General features: G+C 44.9%; 1 protein-coding gene across 1 annotated transcript; it reads right to left on the reverse strand.

Annotated features, from left to right (window-relative positions):
- Positions 1-1,539: 1,539 nt before the first annotated feature.
- On the reverse strand, positions 1,540-19,608 carry fscn1a (fascin actin-bundling protein 1a). Its single transcript, XM_031749542.2, has 5 exons — positions 18,390-19,608; positions 7,640-7,796; positions 6,427-6,548; positions 4,300-4,467; positions 1,540-3,996 (listed from the first exon to the last, which is right to left on the reverse strand). The coding sequence occupies exons 1-5, from the start codon at positions 19,228-19,230 to the stop codon at positions 3,788-3,790; spliced, it is 1,497 nt and encodes a 498-aa protein (XP_031605402.1). The 5' UTR covers positions 19,231-19,608; the 3' UTR covers positions 1,540-3,787.
- Between the last annotated feature and the right edge of the window lie 401 nt (positions 19,609-20,009).

Consider the following 20,009-nt stretch of genomic DNA (forward strand, 5'->3'; position numbering starts at 1 on the left):
CTTCAAAACAAGCTTTAAATGTCAAGTAAAATGTGCACAGACTTTCTCCTTATATGCCTGCCCCCCAGTCTGACACATTCATCGTCCTGATCGGTCCTGAAGAAAAAGTGAAGAAAGACAAAATGTGTGAAGCTTTTGGATAGTTTTCTTCTTTTTTTTTTTTTTTTTTTTTTTTTTATCTCCAAAACCGGTTTACCTTCACAATAAAGCATTTGAAATGAGACCATCAAAGTGCAAGATGGACACGAACATCGTCTTATTTCCTCACATTTCACATGTTGAAATATAAAAAAAAATGTAAAGGGCAAACTAGATGGCAAGAACAGCCACCCCTCCCAGAGTCTGGTTCTGCTGGAGATTTCACCCTGTTTTTCCTTCCCACAGTCAAAGTGTTTGTTAATAGCTGATCATCTGACTGTTGGGGTTCTCTCTGTATTACTGTAGTCTTTATGTTACAATATAAACCTTTGAGGCAACTGTTGGTGTGATTTGATGCTATATAAATGACACTGAATTGAGATGAAGACCTGTGAAGATCCCCCTTTGACATGTCTTTACTGGAACCATTTTTTGCTGCTGTTTGTAGGTCTTTGCAGCTTCAGCAAGTGAGACAAATGCTCTATTGCATTGTGAGCTTAGCAGTTTTAAACTCCCCAATTTTCCTAAAGAAGCACTTGGATTGTGTTAGAAGCAGCCCGCATGTCTCTGAAGCAGTGTCCTATCAGTTTGCGGCGTCTCACTGAATCTGTTATGAAGTATAGCTCTCAGATCCGGATCCAATCAGCAGCCACAATATCAAAAAACACAAGTGATCCAGTTATTTTGGATTGCCCACACCTCCACCACGCTTCAGATCAGGAGTACTTTTCCAAGCTTTTCTCTTCCAATCATTCTTGAAGTTAATCTTAATTTTATTTTGTCCATATGTCAGTCCATGAATGTCTTTCCTGCATTGATCCGACTGTTTAAATCTTGCCCCTACCTTTTTGTGATGCGATACCACTGGTTTGTCAAATAGCATTCTCCTAGTTTGAAGTTTTGACATTGTTTTTCTTAACCATGGAAATAATTCTGTCATCATGCACTCTTTTTTCGTCTTTCAGGCCTTTTCAGGAGTTTTTGATTTTAATAGGCTTACTTTCCTCCATAAGCAGATTGTCTTTTTGAAAATATAGAAAATTTATTAAAAATATCTGCAATTCCCCAGCATTAATGCAATATTTACATTAAACCCCTCAGACTAAAGTTTAAAGCCTGCATTCAATCATATTTGACTGCTTGTTTTACACAGAAACCACAACTGACCCAGTATCTATTCACCTTTCAGAGATCTCCCTTTAAAGAGTCATCTGGAAGCAGCAGGTGAGCTGCATGATCAATGTAATCAGAGCTGTGAGCACTACTACTGCAGCAGATGTGCACAATTTTTATTAAAATATATGCAGTTCAAAAAAACGTTCTGGAGAGGAGGTCACTGAGGACACCAGGGTTTTGTCTGAAACTTGCCAGGAAATGAGAAAAAAATACCATTGAGCCACGTAGCGTTCCAAATCCCAGTTTTATTGGTCGTTGGATTTTAGGTGAACCAATGGCACGAGAGAGAGAGAGAGAAAGAGAGATTAATCCACAAATATCAAAAAAATTATACAAAATAATACAAAAGGAAGTTCCAGTTATATAAAGCAAAGATGTGGACTTTTTTTTTTTTTCTAATTTGTCTACTGCCCGAAAACTCAAGAGTAAGGCACAGTCATTACCACATGTTTACCCTTCCACATCCGTTTGTCTAAGCCATGTCTTGGTTACCTTGGAGAAGCTGGTTTCTCTGAGGACAACTGCTCCTTTTATTCACTCGAGATTCTCAACCATTCATGCCAAAAAATTTTAAAAAACCAAAACAACAACAACAAAAAAAACCCTTCAGAAAGTTGTACGTGGGCTAAGCAGTGATTGGTTTTCCATACTGACCTCCAGATCAGAGGAATGCTGCATGATGATGGGTGGAAGAGCCCAATAATTCAGGTGGGGGCGGGGGTGCACGTGCCAAGATCATCTTTGCTGGATTGTTAAAAAAAAAAAAAAAAAAAAAAAGAGCAGCAGATAGAAACTTTCTGCTTCTGTTAGTATGAATGCAGACTGCTGAAGGGTGGAGAATCGAAGAGGAGGTGGGGGAGGACCCGTGGGTGCAGCGTGCTACATGACTGCATTACAGACCACTTCAAATCAAACACGAAACCAAACTCCTCCTTTTAAAACAAGTCTCTTCTGAACTTTCACCAACAGTTCAGACATAAGAAAAAAAAAAATCCAACGCAAACAGAAATGAAGACGTCGCTGTAAATGCGGCCACGGCGCTGCTCGGACCGAAAAGAAGCAACAAATTTAGGGAATGGGGGACGGGTGTAGAGGTGGACAGGCAGCAGGAAAACCGTCCCCGGACGGTGTGCGAGATGCTCGACGGGATGTTTGTTAGTAGCACCAGGTTCCAGTTTTTGTCGGTTCCAGTATCAAAGGTTTGGTCTACACGTAAAGGCTGAGGAGTGCGCCAGGTCGAGGGAATCGAAAAAGCAGCTTTCAAAGCATTTATAAATCATTTTACTCCAGTTTTTATTTTTTAGGACTACCTACTGTACACTTACCCATGATAATGTCTGTGCCTCGGACATGGAAAAAGAAATGAATCCAACTGTGTTTCACAGACTTTTTTCCTCCTCCATTAAACATACCGCATGTGGCCCCACCATTTTTAATGCTTCACTTAATTTCTTTACACTATTCTTGTGACAATAGCGTCAACGATCAACTTCCTACTTCCCACCGTTTGGTCTAGGAAATCAGACTTCCTGCCAAAACAATGAGGAAACAGCTAGAGGAACTACACGGGAAACTGTTTGGACATTTCCTACACTTGAGATGAAAAACGGGCGAGACTGAACCCTTCGATCAGAACATCTTCAACATCTTTATCCAATCAGATCCACTCCAGTTGCTTCACAGTCATCACAGGCACACGAGGCCCGCTCATGAGAGAGAAAAGAAAATTAAGAAAAAAGAAAACAGCCTGGTGAGAAAACCAGTTTCTACAAGAGCCAACCACCAGAAAAACAGACCCCCTCCTTCCTATCTTACAACCACCTGACAGGACACAGCAATGAGGTTTGAGTCTGTTTTCAGAGATCAGATCAAGTAGAAAAAGGACTCTACCAGATCAGCTCAGACACCATAAATACTGCCACCGGTGCCGCTCACACAGACAATAGAGACGAGTGGAAAGACGAGGGGGTTCACTCAGAGAGGAGGGGGCTCTTTAAACGTGGCTCTGCTCTGCTCTGGGGGGGGGGAACAGCCCAATCGTAAGGCGAGGACGGAGTGAGTGGCGGAGGACGGGGGGGTGGGGATGGGTCGAGCAGCAAACCAGATTGGAGCAGAAGAAAAGTGCACAGCCCCGTGGTAACTATGGCAACAGATAAAGGTCGGCACTGCAGAGCAGAGCTGGAAAAAAGAGAGGAAGGATAAAAAGGAAAGGAAAAAGGAGCGTCTCCTTCTTTCCTCCTTCTAGCCTTCCTGTTCTCTCTGTGCAGTTCATCAACATATAAAGTTATAAGTACAGGATATAATGAGGAGCAAGAGGGGAGGGAGGAGGGGAGGGGAGGGGGGTGAGGACACCTAGATGTGTGGACGGGTGGTGTCGTCGAGCCGCCGCCGTGCTCTCGTTTCCCTCCTCCGGCATCACGGCGGCAGGCGACCACATCCCCGTTCGCCGCGGGTTTCCCCCTCCGCTTCCCCCTCAGTACTCCCACAGCGTGGCGGTCTCAAGGTCGTCGGCGTTGGCCTTCAGCACGCCGGCGTGGTCGCCGCGCAGGTATTTCCCGTCGGCGGCGTGGCAGATGGCCAGCTTGTTGTAGTCGCAGAACTCAAAGAGGAAGTCGACGGGCGTGTCGCTGCTGCTCACCACCGACTGCTCGTTCCCCACCATCCAGTATTTACCTGTGGAGTCTGCAGGAAGAGAGTGGAGGGGAGGCACAGGGGAGGAGGAAAAGGGAGGATTAAAAATGATAATCATGGGGAAGAAACAAAAGATTCAAATCCGTTTTTGGCACAGACGCCTTGTGAGTGCTTGCGAGTGGGAGTCCATAATGAAAATCTAAATCTGTTGGAGAATAAATGATTGAACCCCCTGTGTCTGTGTCTCTCCACATACTGACGTATAGCATCAGCCTGCTGACTCTTTAAGGCTACTACAAAGTTTCCAATAATGCGAGTCCTCCACAGCAGAACCCAGTTGTGTCAAAAACGGACCTTGCAGGCTGTACGCCCCATCTCTGAACTCCAGGGTAAAGTAGTCATAGGAGGAGCGGTTGGAGTCCAGCGTCCCGGTCACCTTCCTGCAGCCGATGAAGCCGTGCTCCCCGCGCAGCACGATGATCGGGCGGTTGATCAGCTTCATGATGAACTCCTCAGACTCGCCTGAAAGAGACAACAGATGTGTCAGAGCAATGTGTGCGTCTTCACATCAGCACACTGTGCTTCTTTGTTTTGCTGGAATGCTGCTTATTAAAAATGCTGACTCTTTGTTCTCAAAAAAAAAAAAAAAATAACGCATGTGATGCAACTCGTGTCAGAAATCGGTGTCAGCGAGTGCTCAAGCTGCCAACGCCTCCCGAAAGAGAAACTGCAGCACAAAGCAAAAACGCTTCAGCTTTGATCCGCCAATGCTGGAGACCAACGCCCGATCTATAAGCAGAGCATCTTGTGATCCGCTTGCTGACTTGTAGTTTCTGTCAGCCTAAATTCTGTGCAAAAGCTTGGCATTTCCTTTTTTAGAACCTCTGTGCCACCAAATAATGTGAGGAAAAAGGTGTTTGCAGAGGGGTTGATCTGCCTATTAAATGCTAATGTTACAGGCAGCCAGTTAGCACAAAGACTTTCATCGTGTACTTGCAGCCAAAGTAATAAACACTTATTAATAAAATCTTATCTGGCCAAGCATTACACTGAATTTTTATACATGTAATGTCAATGTAAGGACATCAATGTAACACAAATCAACCGAACTACTCGACAACATGTGGCATCAGTGTCTGAGGAAAATGTGCAGCTGTTAGCTAGCTGGTTAGCTTAGCTGGTTAGCACTGACATCAAATCTGTCTACACCTACAAAAGTTGTTATTTCAACATTGGCTTTTTATATCTGACCATTTTCACAGGGAAGATTTTTTTTATTTAAAACTATGAATCATTCAAGCATGAAGAAAAGGCTCCCAACAGAACCCATTTTAAATTACATCTTTAGGCACTTTGTTGCTAGCAGTCTATTGCAAAAACCCCCAAAACAACACACTTGTTTCCATTTCTTTTTGCAGAGCTCATAGGTGAACAACAAAAGGCCTGACACACGACCTGAGAGATGCATCCAGAACTTCACCTGACCCATCTACTGTTCACTGATGCCTCACGAGAAATGGTCTCAGTGGAAAGGTGACTGTCAAGACGTCATTCTTACTGACAAACGGGGAGAAAAGGCTGTAACAGGTATACCAAACTACACAAGAACTGGACTGAAAATCAGTGTCAATGCCCTTATGGAGGAATTAATCCACATTTAACATTTTGGGTTCAAGCCAATGTTACACTGCCAGTCATGGATTGGCCTCCCCAGAACCCAAACCTCAACACCATTGAAACAGTGTGGGATCATCTTGACAAAGAACAGAGCAAAAGGCAGTCAACATCCAAAGAGGCGCTTTGAATGTCCTTCAAGAAGCCTGGAGAACTATTCCTATACCTGTCCAAGAGAGTTCAGACTGTGTTGAAGAATAAAGGGGATCATACCAAATACTTTCAGTCTTGAATAAACTCAGTTTTTGCAGTACTAGAAGAGCTTGAAATATTCAGTGTTTGAAGGTAACATAAAAAAAATAAAAAAAAACAAACAAAACTGCATAATGTCAGCATAACCTGTATTTTCTAAAATGCCAATATAACAAGTTGGGCGATGTTTCACTTTCCATGTTGTGGCTGATAAAGAGCACATTCATGGCTGTGAGAGATATAAAGAGGTGTTTGTTTTTGGTCAGCAGGAAGCTTTTCACTCATTGCACAACACTGGTAACAAAAGCCAGCCCTTATTTATTTTTAGTGTCACACACACACTCTTGCTTGCTCAGGAATTTTCTCATGATGTTTCCAATCAGCACCATTAATTCAATACATCGAGTAAGAACTTGGCAAAAACGAAAAGACTGCAACAGAGTTAAAAAGCATTAAACAGCTTACAAAACAGAACCACTTCGCTCTCAAGTGCACAACTGGAGCCACAATTGAATTACTTCCACTGCACTGAAATTCCACCCGTCACTGCAGAGGTGTAAATTGGTTAGCCCCCGTGCGTCTGTTTGCACGGCCGTATCAACACGTCGCACTGACCTGCACTGTCGATGGTGGCTGCCAACTGGCCGTTTTTCTTGGCGGCGACGTATTTCCCATTAGCAGCCCGGAACGTCAGCCTCTTGCCGCGCCACTCAATGTCAAAGTAGCAATTAGCTGATCTGCAGAGACGGAGAGAAAAGTAAAATGCAAGAGTTAAAGGAGTACCCAAAAAACCTTACACTGCAGTCAAGTATGCAGTAATGCACTCGCAGGAGAGTCAGCTAAAAAAACCAAAAAAAAAAAACACATCTTCACAGGCTGAGACACTCAGCAGCTTTATCACAGTGTAAGTAACTCTTGGGTAATAGAATAGGTAGGATCCGGGCAGAGGGATAAGCTTGTAGTCTTTGGTTAAGTGGAATCAAGTAGCTTACTAAATCCTTTCACTTGGCAGAGGATTTTTTAAGTTGGGTTTGATTCTCTGAAGCTCAGAAACATTCTCAAAATGTTTTCAGCAGACCACAGCTGGTTAAAAAAAAAAAAAAAGCACTTTGGTGGTCTAATCTGCGAGAAGTAAACAGAGGGAAATCTCAAGAATGTGATTGAGTAATCTGGTGAAGTTCCTGCAGGCCCCCCTCAGTGTCGAGGATCTGCTCGGTCTTATCTTAAAAAACAGAATGGTCTGCTTCTGAGCTCCCTCATAGCGCATGCTTGTGACCGAGCTGATACCGGATCAGTTTACTGCTGTCCTCTGCATCATTCCTGCACATGTGCAAACATGCTAACGCTAAACATCTGCAGCTCCTGCTGATCACCGCACATCGTTTCCTCAAGAAAGAGGCTTTAAAAATAAAGCTCTCTCTTAATACTGAAGCATGACATGTAAAAGAGACCAGACTCCCACTCCTGGATCTGTCTGGGGCCTCACAGGGAAGTGACTCAAGAGCATAGGGTCAAAGGTCAGGGGTTAATAGCTAGCTCTCTGGTTGGACTGAACTACTGTACATTAAAGCAAATGACTCCACAGGTTAGGGTTGCACACAAATGCACTTCAACTCCCACAGCATGCCACAGCTATGAACATGCCATCAATCCCTCCCACACACACAGGTCAAATTACAAGTGAGGATTAAACACCAGAAGCTATGATGGACCAGTTTGAGTTTTCCATAGTCAGCAGACACACACACAGAGACACACACAGACACACACAGACAATGAACGGACAGACTGGAGCAGGTGTAGCTGTGATGATGTGTGCGATTCTTACTTAGTGGAGGCTGTGCACTGCAGGCCGCCGTTAGCCGTCAGGGTCCAGTATTTCCCAGCGGCAGTCCGGAATGCGCACTTCCTGTTTTCGCGGCAGATCTCCATCTGGAATACCTCCTGGTCACTTTCTTCATCCTGATTGGCTGACAGGTCCATACCTGTGCGGGGTTAAAATGTTGGGGAGACCTTGTTAGGCTGATGAATATGAGAGGGATGTGAATAACCACAGAAGATTTATCATTAACCACACACACACACGGCAGGTAACCGTATAGTCTTCTGAAACTTCTATACAAACACTCTCCAATAGCTGCATGCACCCTTGCAAACACACTGGCACACCAACCCACCCACCGAGGTATGCACAGCCCACACGTACACATCCGCTGGTCAGGATCAGACGTACTAAATGAACAACATCAGTCAGCTTAGATTAGTGAAGGATTTCACACAGCTGCACACAAACCCACACCCGCCCACTCACATCTGTCCTGGTCTAGACAGACCCCGCTACACTTCAAAGGATCAGGCGTCACGGTGGACGGTCACAGCACACAGAGAAGGCCACAAGAGCTTAACATCTGAAGCAGTTTGCTAGCCAGCGGTGACAACAGTCTCCACGGAAATCTGAGAAGGCACAGCAGCACTAAAGCTAAATACTTACATCTGCATCCCAAAATAATGATAAAATATTAACATGCTTCCATTTTTAGCATGAAAACATCATTACTCAACTAAAGTATACGTTGTTGGTTTTGTGGGAATTCAGTATTTCAGAGATTTTTTTTCCCCCCACTCTGCATGATGTCAGTGAGAACATATCCCTAATATGGTCATCTCAGGCACACAGAAGCTCCACCCACCTGCTCTCCAAACCTTCTGTTCATGAGGGGCAGCCAATCAGATATCAGTAGAGAAGTGCAACAAGGCCCAGTGTAAGATAAAAGGATTATTTTGAACTGTGAATCATGCAAAGCTACTATAGCAGATTCCAAGAATAAGAAACGTGAGTGATGGTGTACCGAAGGCAATGGGAACTATCTGAATAATTTGATTGGCTATTTAATCAATGGCAGCTAGCCCTGACAAAATTTGTAGGCTCAAAAAAAAGAAAGAAAAAAAAAAGCTCAAGCTCTGTGAACATTTAAAATGCATCACATTTATCCCCTGCTGTATATCTGTAGTCCAAAAAAACTACAAAAATCTGTGAGTGCATGTGTGTTTGTACAGGACAGCAGACCTCATTAAAATCAAATCAACCTTAGTCAGGCACTCAAGAGCAACAAAGAGGTAAACACATGAGTCAACTAAAAGAGAGAAAACCCAGACGCATAAATACAATCTAAGCAGCACAAAGCCTGCTATTGTATATGATGAAATCATACTGTGCACTGACCTATAGCCAGAGGGCTCTAAAAAAAAAAAAGAGAGAGAGAGCCTGTGTGCTATGTAAATGTGTGCAGAGCGAATCAGGAGAAGAACAACAACAAAAAAAAAAAGATGGTTTGAGAAAACAGCCTCACAAGTGGCACAACACGTGTTTGTGAACACATTAAGAGGGGAACCTTTACCCCAACAGTAACTATTCTGCCAGCAGCACTCTGTAGTAACAGTATTCACACAGAGCCGGCGTTACATGAAGGTGTGCAACAGTTACTGCTCACCGACTGCATCTGGCGCTCACTAAAAGTCAACTCGGGATTGAGTTTCTGCAGAAAAATGCAGAGATGCACACATGTGCACACACACAGATGATTAAGAAGGAAAATATAACCATAATGGGAACCACATGGTGGAGAGGAGGGGGTACGGAGGAAATAAGAATGTTCATTTAGAAGGGTTTGAGGAGGACAAGGAGAAAGAAAAATGGCAAAAAAGATCGGTCTCCTCCAGGATGGGACACGTCACTGAACTCTCCTCTAATGCTCGCTGCTTCCTGCTCAGCCAACGCAACTCTGCAGTAGCAAAGCAGAGCCCATTTATTACCGAGACTGCGGCTATGTGTGGATCAAACCATCTGCTGGAGGTTTTGACCCACGGCCAGCTTTCGGCTGGTATTAGAGACGACTTTACAACGCAAATAGCAAATGTGCTCATTTTAAAACACTACAAAAGACTCTTATAAAAGTCATTCAAAACTTCATGTTAATATGAGTTCTTTACTTTAGAAATTTTGACTTGTAAATGATAACAGCAAAAAAAAAAAGCCTGTCAAGAGTGAGTTATGTCATCTGGGCTGTGTTAACCTGAGCTGTTCATTCAAAGCAGTAGCACAGGCTCCGTTTTAATACGGTGTCGAGGCGGCTCTATGAAAAACAAGCAGTTTGATAACCAGCTCAGGAGGTTAGGGGTCAAACCAGACAACCAGGGCAAGGCGAACAAATCAGTGTGGTAATTACTGAGCTTTAAAGAGGCTGGTAGGTTCGACTTGTGGACAGAGCCAAGCTAGCTGCTTACATCTGTTCAGTTCAAGCTAACCTGGTGCTGACCTCAGCTTCATACAAATGTGATAGATTACATATGAGACTCAGCACTCAGAGTCACTGAAAAGAAATCTATTCAAAGGCAAAGTTGGTGGTTTTCTCACTCCGTCCTCCAAAAGAACCAATCAAGAGCCAAATCTGGAAACCTGAGCCACTCATCAATGACACATGGAGCACAGGTGTGGTGGTGGCCATATCTATTCATTATTATGCACTTCCTCCTATCGTTTTCTTTGCCGGCTGTGTCCATATTATGAACTGGCATGGCTTTTTAAATCAGTGCTCTGGTGAGAAGAGCCAGATATGTTCATGTGGTGAAAAATAACTTGCTTGAAAACCCTTTAAACCTTTAACTGTTTTAAGAAGACTGCACACTCACTGGCCACTTGTTCAACTCCTTGTTATTGCAAATGTCCCAACAGTCAGCTACATGGGAGCAACTCAACACACCCAGGCAGGTAGATGTGGTCAAGGCGACCTGTCGAAGTTCAAAGCGAGGATCAGAATGTGGAAGAAAGATGATGTAAGTGACTTTTTATACATGGCACGGTTGTTGGTCCGAGTATTTCGGAAACTGCTAATCTGCTGGGATTTTCCCACAGAACCATCTCTACGGTTTCCAGAGGATAAGATATCTCTGGATAAAATACCTTGATGATGCCAGACAAGAACGGACAAACCGTTTTACGCTGAGGAGAAGGCAACTCCAACAATCACTCGTTGCAACCAAGCCATGCAGAAGAGCATCTCTGAATGTACAACATCAAACCTTTGAGCAGATCAGCTACAGCAGCAGAAGACCACAGTAGAAGAAAACCCAGCATACTGATGCTAAAACTCACACAAGATCATTAAAATTGGACAACAGGAGACTTGGAAACTGCTGCCTGGTCTGAGGAGTCTCAGTTTCTCCTGCGATATTCACATGTCAGAGGTAGAATTTAGCATAAATAACATGAAAGCATGGATCCATGCTGCCTTGTACCAGCAGTTCAGGCTGCTGCTGGCGGGGTAATGTTTTGGGAGATTTTTTCTTTTGGTTTGTGACGCGACTGGTGAAATTAGATTACAGCTTCAAAACGTATAACTGTGTTACCACGTATCTTATCTGACTGTCATCAGTCAAGAGGATAAGCATACTTGCCAAAATGGGGAATTTTTCAAACAAACAGTCTATTCAGTTGCGCTCTGCCCAAGCAAAACAGCAACTTCAGTCTAAAATAAAACAACTGCTGACACCAACTCATCACGAGGCTCGAATACGTTCATTTCAGTGATCGATGACTTGGGGTAATATCGAAACTTCTGAGAAAGCATCACACATTTTTAAAATCAGTCTAAAAATATTGAATAAAAGTTCAGCAGCGTTTACTGTAGCTTCTGTTTTTCATTCTCAGTTCAATGTTTTCCATTTACTTCATTTTTTTACAAATCTAACACGTCTGATTTTTATGTGCATTTTCACATAAACACTGAAAACCGGCACCGGCTAACGTCTGGCGTGAGTTTGGAACTGTTAGTTTCAGCGGAAAAACAAACATGAATTTCACTATATGGAAATCAACCCGGAAACTAAGACGCCGTTTTGCATGCTGAGCTGATTTGAGTAAATGATTCTCCGAATATCTGATTTGAATAAACTTCAGTCAGCCTTGCAGATGGTGTCAGACACTTTCACACATTCAGCAGCCTTGTCTTGAGTTATCACAAGGACATTAAGAGAACTACAATAAAAACAAGACTGACAGACAAAACAGTCACCCTGAAGGCCGTGCAGCCTCAGCCGTGACCCAGAGAGAGGCCGAGGCTGCTACACAGCCAGATCTGTCCACACTGATCAGTCTTGAAGCTCACAGGGTTATAAAGGAGGACAGAGAGGGTCTGCAATCATGTACACACACCAGCAAACCACACATACCGAATCCTCCCAAACCTCATGCACACACTCTACTTAAACAACCCCTCCATCTTTCTGTCCACTCCACCCGTCGCACTCAGCCTAATGGCGGCAGGCACAGATTGTCCTCAGTGAGCCAGCACCAGAGGCCTGCTGTGAACGCACGCGATTCTATCAAGCCTACTTTGTGTGTTTGTGTTTGTGTGGCTCCTATTGTTCACCAGGCCCTGACTGAGGAGGCGACCAGCTGGGGCACAAACAGAGAGCCAGATCATCAGCTTTTGTTCTGATCCAAACACACAGAGTGTAACCAGCCGGCCCACACTGACTGAAACACTGCTGCTTCAACTCAAAAAAACAAAAACAATACACATGCATGCAGAGAAAAGGAGGTCAGGCATGTGAGAGAGTATCGTGCTCGGGGATGCGCCAAATCTTTTGGCAAATTGATTCAAACTGTGTCTCTACTGAAGTACACTTGAGCTGTAAACTCGAGGACAGGGATGTGGAGACACACCCAGAGCACGGCAGGATGACACGCTGGAGACCAGCTGAACCCTAACCTATAATAAAGCGCAGACATCGAGGAGGAGAGGTTCCCCCCCTCGTGGGTATGCAGCTGACGCGAGGCCGATCCTCTGGCGCGCTCCCAGCACACAAACACGCAGAGGGTGTGCAAACATTAAAACGCCAGCGTGCCCACTCAGTCACAGCCAGCGAGCATTACCGAGGACGCATAAATTAAATGCTTCCCATCTTTTTTATCCTACTGGCTGACCGTGCTGCAGTCAGAGAAGGCAAATAGTCGCCCTTCACCCCGCGGGGATTATCGCACACCAGCCAAGGTCAGAGCTGCGCCTCTCACGTCTCATTTCCTGCTCGCAGGGGGAGGATGAAGGAGACAGAGGGTGTCAGGGCTGACTCGTGGCCAGACACAACATGGAGCCAGTGTTTCTGTTTCCTGAGTTTACCACACATTACACGGTTGGTTTCAGCCTGATTAATGCGCAGACTTAAAAATTATTTATGAATTAGGAGATGAGGATTCTGTCAAATTAATGCAAAGCAACCACAGATGAATCTGTAATACTTATAGATGACTTTATAGGGAGAAGCAACCATTTAACCAGAGTGAGCTTTGTGAGGCTACAGAGATCTTTAGGCTGGCTACATTTAAAGCTCAGTTTGTTCGATCCACAGGACTGTGCAAGTGTCTTTAGTCACACCTCATTTTCTGATATTTTGCTTCCAAGGAGCAGAGTTTTCTTAAAATATGTCATCTTCAGGCTGTCTGACGCTTCTTCAGAGTTTTTCGTTGCATCAGTTGCAACTGATCACTTTTAGAGAAATGGGGTTGTTTTTTTTGTTACTTCTAACTGAATCGTTCAAGAGATTTTTTTTTAAAAAAAAAAAAGACTCCCGGCTCTAGAGATAAACCAGCATAGTGTCTGCACATACTGGACAACTTCGTATAGAACAGGTTTTACATTTTTGCTAGTAGCCCGTCGAAAAAAAGAAAGACAAAAAAACTAAAAAAAAAACTCACATTTTGTTTACTTGAATCTCTGAAAAATGCCAAAAATAAAAGTTATGTCATTAAGAAATAGGGGTGAAAAAAAAATTCCAAAGACCTGACACAGGACCTGAGAGGCATGGATTGGCCTCCCCAAACCTCAGACCTCAACCTTATTGAACATTATTGGGATCATCTTGACAGAGAACAGAAGAAACAGCAGCCGAAACCCAAAGAACTTTAAATGTCCTGAAAGAAGCCCTGAGAACTATTCCTGAAGACTAGTATTTTGTAGTACAAGTATTATATACTTATATACAACTATACACATACAGTATAAAATATTGTGTGTACATATACAGTATTTCCATGTATGTTTGCATGTTTCAACAAGCTGCTGCACTTCTTTCCCATTTTCCTAGCAAATTATAAAGATATAAAGGGAGACTTAAGATGGTACACAGTACTGTAAGCTAACTGTTTCACAATGGGGGTTGGAGGTGGGGTTGAATCCAGTTGTTTTCATAGTCCTTTGGGTTTTATGGAGACAGCAGGAGCTTTGTCACCAAAAACCAAAGACCCCCCTAGTCACTTCACCTTTGCCCCTCAGGGGCCAATTGTTCCTTACAAAGAGCAGCCAGCACTCGGTGGTCACAAAGCAACCACCGGTCGCCAACAGGATGTGACGGATTCTTATTGGTTTAGCTGACAAACCAGCACTCAGTCTTCACTCACACTTGCCCTACAGTTTAGAAGAAGAACAGGCCACTTAAGAGCCACCGAGCTGCAGGCTAACTGTCTGATAATTGCGTCTGAGTCCATATGAGGGTCGTTAAACAGCCTCTCTGAGAATTTGTGACCAGAGACGAGAAGAGTGGATGTTATGAGCCGGAAACAAGCAGCAGCAGCACCGAGTCGGTTTAAAAAGCAATTACAAATGCTGTGAGTTCAGATTAGTGAACAGCAGAAACTGTGGCACCGATGTGACATAAATGACTACTCTACTCTTTCCACACAAGACTGATTTCAGCAACTTTGAATTGAATGAAGTTTGGGTTTTATTTAAAGTCACACGATGATGGACATCAAACTTAACGTGAAGCAATATGAAATATTGGATTTATTAAAACACTGCTGGGCTGTAACAATAAAATAAATCACAGAAGGGAGTTAAGAGTCAGCTCCTCTCTTGTAAAAACAGAGTTATTTGCAACATTTTAGATTAACGGCAGTCTCACGATGAAGTGCAAACAAAAGCGCTGATAACGTTTCTAATCCCATTCAGCTCAGAGTCTTCGGTAGGTGTTTTTGGATGAGCTAACTTAATACCATCAGCTGAAGCTGCATTCATAATATATTAACCATCTGCACCGTTGAGGTGTGCGGATGCAGATTCCCATGACGTAACCACAACAAATCAAACATGCTAAACCTGAAATGAGCAGCTGAATCTTTTTCCTCCAGTGAGCTCCACTGTAACACGGTGTCTGTGCAAACTAACCTGCAGTAGCCAAAACTGAAAACACACACAATACAGACCATAATTTTATCTTAAAGAAGGGTTGCATGAGAAAGATTTTTTTTTAAAAAGGAAAAAAAAAAGGAGAATTTCATGACTCAACAATCATGGCCGACTAATGAAAGGATGTCTAAACTGGATTTACCGCTTTTGAGCGTGAGAACTTGACAAACAGCAATTAAGTGCGAGTCACCAAATCAACAGTTTTGACTGGACAAAAGCAGCTTTCAGAGTGACCCGACTGAGCTGGCCCGGGCCAACCCCCCCCAAAAACACCTAATGAAAGCCAGCCGATTTTAACCATCATCACGGCTTGGGTCTGTCAGCCGAATAGCTGCTTTAGAATGGAGTGGGGGGAGACTATAAGCAGCTGTTGGTTTGAAAAAACATCTGGAGGCAGTTTAATTCCACTCGGCATTTAATCTGCATCACAATGATCCTGTTGTTGGCGGGCTGAACGTGGTTTTCCCCCTCTCAAGATTCGGATCTCCTGCTCATTACAAGTTCTGGCAGTCAGAAGGGACGACTTGGGTTGAGTCCCCCATGAGCAAGGCATCATGGGTACACGTCTGATATGATTTCCAATATTTCAGCATAAAGCATCTAAGGACATGAGAAGCAGTCTGATAGCAGTGCTCCTTTCCCTGCACCTTTAAGTTAAAGCAACACTGGGTAGCACTTAAAAGTGACTCACACCACCTGTGACATCACTCGCTGGTTTGTAGACGAGTTCTGGCTGTCGCCACCTCGGTTGTTTAAAACCAGCCATCGCTGGCAAGAGGTGGATCCACAGAGTTCATGACGGGGGAGAGTGCACGCTAGCTAGCGTGGGTGTAATAAAGGTCAAGACATTCTGAATCCAACACCTCTGTTTGACCTTGTTCTCACTGAGAAACATCGAGTGCAAGTAAATTTGTGTTTGCTTACAAGGTAACCATCAATGCAGATCCACCACGCTGCATCCAATACCCGATGTGTCACTCGAATCATAAAGAGATGGATATGACAAACTGTACTTTCCTCGATTAAAAGTCACTTAGTATCTAAAATTTAGTAGTAGTTTTAGTACTAAAATTTGCTTAAACACACGCCATGTAAACAGGATACTGCACCTTCCATAATAAACTGTGGTGTAGCAGCCAGCCATTCAGACCACAGTGTGATTGTTTTTGTGGTGCATTATTAAAGTTCGTGCTCTCGTTGCAGGGGCCCATCATTTTAATACCGCAACCTCCACCTTCAAAACGGACCACCATTTTGTGGGCTGGGACTGAGCTTGAAGGTGGGAAAAAAAAAAAAAAGTAGCAACTCCTACTTTGTGAGTTGAGGATGAATATCTCTGTGACAAGTAAACAAAGCAGGGAGACAGAGCAAACATGCCCGGGGTGTGACAGAGATGAGGGAGGAAAATGAAAGGATAGACAGATCACACTTTGTGAAAACAGAAGAAGCTGTAGTTAAAAAAACAAAACAAAAAGCGCCACTAAACCACCAGTCTTCTCAGCAGACGCCAAATATTCAGAGCGATTCAGAGAGCATCAGTTATAAGTCGTTCATTACTTTCAGAGCCTCGCAGCCTCATGCAAATACTCAGAGATTACTGCGCTGGCTCACAGTGATATTTAGAGAATGATTCACACACTCTGACTCTGATCTCAAATTTCTGCTGAGTTCATCATACTTTTTTTGTTTGGGATTAATGATGGGAAAAAGGATATTCAGGCACACATCAAGGCTGACAACTGTTCAGCACGAGGCATGCCATCGATGACGACTGCAGACACACAGCAGCCAAGCCTGAAGGCTTGGTATGAGTGGGGGAGGGGGTGACAAGGCAGGAGGAGGGGAAATAAAGAAGAGGTGTTAAAAACAAAGGTTAGAACAATAAAGGAGACAGAGATTGGGAAAAAATAAGGAGGGGTGAGGAAAAAAGGAAGGAAGGAAGAAGGTGGAGGGAGAAGCTTGTGTCCTTGCCCAGTCGTGCAGCTGAAAATCAGACATGCATGAAGAGCATGAGCTCTCACTCAAACAGTAATGGAGGAAAGGGGGAGTAGATTGAAGAAAAACAAAAACTATTCCGCCTTATCGAAGCTAATAATCACATCAGCAGTGGGTGCTGCTGTGCATCTCTCAATGAGACACAAAGGCTCCAGTTTCAGCTTTTCCATCCACATTCACTGGACAGCTGAGACTGTGGAGCCTTTTCTGCTGCACAGATGGTGAGGACTCTAGTGTTGCATTTTTAAATGCTCCTGGTCATATCTGTCAGAACCTCACCCGACCTAAATTAAGCAAGCTGTTTTGGTATAAAGACAAAAGTAGCAGTTGCCTACCAAGTTTTCAGTCATCTTCTCCCCTTTCTCTAACTGTGGAGCCATTCTGCTTTGGTGGCACGGTCAGCCTTCCAGTTTAAGACTGTTTTACATTTGAATGAAGGCACGCGTGCACACGGTGCTCTGTGTGTAAGAGGCTGAGATCTCTGTGTACATGGTGGTGGTTTGTAAAGTTTACTGAGCATAGATGATACAACAGTGCTTTTAATCCGCTACAGCCTGAGGGGGTTGGGAATAGCAGGGGAGGGAGAAGTCCACTGTATTAAGTCCCAGAGCTCATGATGGCGTGGATGGCTTGCAGTATTTTGTAGAAGTGGGCTGATCGATCCAAATCGATAGTCTCGATACCAACACTGGTATTGGTATCAGATACTAGTGTGATAGGATCAGTGCTTCAGTTTGTAGCCCAGTAAACTGTTAAATTAATTTTTGGAAATTACCCAAAACATGCACTATGAAAAATGTAAAAAAACAAAAACCAAGTTTCAGAGCACATGAAAAGCTGAAAGGTGGGTTTTGTTGCATTAGCGTTAGCCAATTATTGTGGAATGTAAAAATCAGTGATTCGGCGGTCATTAAAATGTGCTCAGAATTTGCAAATTAGAGATTCCAGTCATAAATCATGACATACTGCTCTCCCCTACATAAGCTGCCATTATAGGTTAAAAGTATTGGTACTGGTATCAACAACACTGGCCCTGTATTTGCTTGGTACCGCACAACAGGAGTATTTTTTTATACAAGGAGGGTGATTTGGCCCAAAAAGCATTGTTTAAACATGTGTAAGTGCGCACAGGCCTCTGGTGTGGGACTAAAAGTCTAGGCCACGCTCTGTGTCCATCAATCAGTGTGTGTATGTGCGTGTGTGTGCGCGCGCGCTGCAGGAGGGAGATGTAGTCTCAAAATTCCATCACGTTAACCCTTCCTCTACCAGATACTCTTTCCACACACACAGACACACACACTCAGAGGATCTGGACCGGACCACCACCACCACCTCACCCACCTTGCCGGGTGGAGACGTTCCTCTCGTTGGCTGCGGTGAGCACGACCTGCGGGTGGCTCTGCTCCAGCACGAACATCTCGTCCTTGCCCACGCGCGCGCTCTTGCCGGACTTCATGGTACCGGAGGGCCCGGAGGGCGCGAGGTACCTGCCGCTGCAGTCCCTGAAGGCCACCTTACCGGAGCGGAACTCCAGCGTGTAGCCAGTGCTCTTGTCCGTCGTGGCGACCAGCGCGCCGTCGTTCCTCAGGAAGCGGTTGTCGGACGTCTGGAGGTGGTACCGCTGATCTCGGAACACGAGCGTGATCATGGAGTCCACTCCCCACGGGACATCCCGGTCGATGGCGATCTCGTCCACCTTGTCGCTCAGGTGCGCGTACCGCTTGCGCGTCACGCTGAAGATGTTCACCTGCGGGTGCATGGCGATGTGCACGCTCCATTTCTCCGCCACCGAGGCGGTCTGGGCGAAGCAGATGATCCGGTCCTCGGTGCCGCCCAGGTAGCGGCCGTGCTGCTCGGACTGCAGGGACCAGCGGCCGTCGTCGTGAGCGGTGATGACGAACCGGCATTCCGGACCCGGGGTCTCGCTGTCTCCAGTGACGTTCCCGTCCTTGTCGGCGGCGATGTACCGGCCCAGATGTGACTTGAGGAAGAACACGTTCCCGCTGGAGTCATCGCCGCTCTGCTCCAGGGTCCAGATCTGCTTCTTCTTCATGGTCGTGGCGGACGCATTGATTTTGAAGCCGAAGGTCTCCGCCGTCAGGTATTTGTTCCCGCAGTTGATGAGACCGAACTGGATCTGCAGCATGTCGCTGGTTCCGTTCGTCGCTCCGTTAGTTGTCATTGTCGCTTCTGTGGGCTCGAGCCTCGGAACGGACCGGTTCTGTCCTGAGAGGGATGAGAGAAGAACGAGGAGGAGGAGGAGAGGGGAGGAGGAGCGGTTCTGCAAGTGAGCTCGCGGCTGAAAGGGTGGGATGCTGTGCAGCCTCGCGTGCTTCTCTTTGTTTGGGGGAGTCTGTGAGCGCGCGCCGCCGGTCCTCGGTGCTCTGCCTGTCTCAGCAGCGCGAGACCGCCGCCACAGCTGCAGCCTATATAACCATCAGTGACGTCGCACATCAAGCCACGCCCTTCAGGATGACCAGCAATCTGGAAGCAGAGCTCGGTTGTCTCCTCTGCTCGAACCCTGTTGCTTTTATCCGTCTAGTTTAGGTATTTTCCCCTGTTTTCCCGCTTCCCATCAGAACTCCATAGAAGTCTAATTGCGAACAGTGTGTGTTGGTACAAGCTCCAACTCAAAATGCTTAAAAAATTCCCCTCTATTTTAATATCTAGCGACTAGTTTTCCACCCAAACATTAAAATAATATCACTTTCTCTCGCTTTCAGACACACATGAGACCGGCTCAGCATTCAAATCATGAGGCCCGTGTGCGTGTGTGCGCTCACAAAACAGCTCTATTCATGGGCCGAGCACGCACATCAGAGGGCTGGAAACAAAGAGGCCAAACAGATCACACTGGCATCTTCTCAGAGCATGTGCATGAGTGAGCACTCGCACTCTCTCTCTCTCTCTCTCTCTCTCACACACACACACACACACACACAAAAGTACACAAAGTGCGGA

This window comes from Oreochromis aureus, linkage group 4 (assembly GCF_013358895.1).
Source record: "Oreochromis aureus strain Israel breed Guangdong linkage group 4, ZZ_aureus, whole genome shotgun sequence".
NCBI classification, from domain to species: domain Eukaryota; kingdom Metazoa; phylum Chordata; class Actinopteri; order Cichliformes; family Cichlidae; genus Oreochromis; species Oreochromis aureus.

What these genes read in the sequence shown, in the direction of transcription:
- fscn1a (XM_031749542.2), bottom strand. Translation starts at nt 19,230, where the DNA reads ATGACAACTAACGGAGCGACGAACGGAACCAGCGACATGCTGCAGATC. An exon ending in GAACGTCTCCACCCGGCAAG is followed by an intron (nt 7,797 to 18,389) that starts GTGGGTGAGGTG and finishes AACCCCGCACAG; the next exon opens with GTATGGACCTGTCAGCCAAT. An exon ending in AGCCACCATCGACAGTGCAG is followed by an intron (nt 4,468 to 6,426) that starts GTCAGTGCGACG and finishes TGTCTCTTTCAG; the next exon opens with GCGAGTCTGAGGAGTTCATC.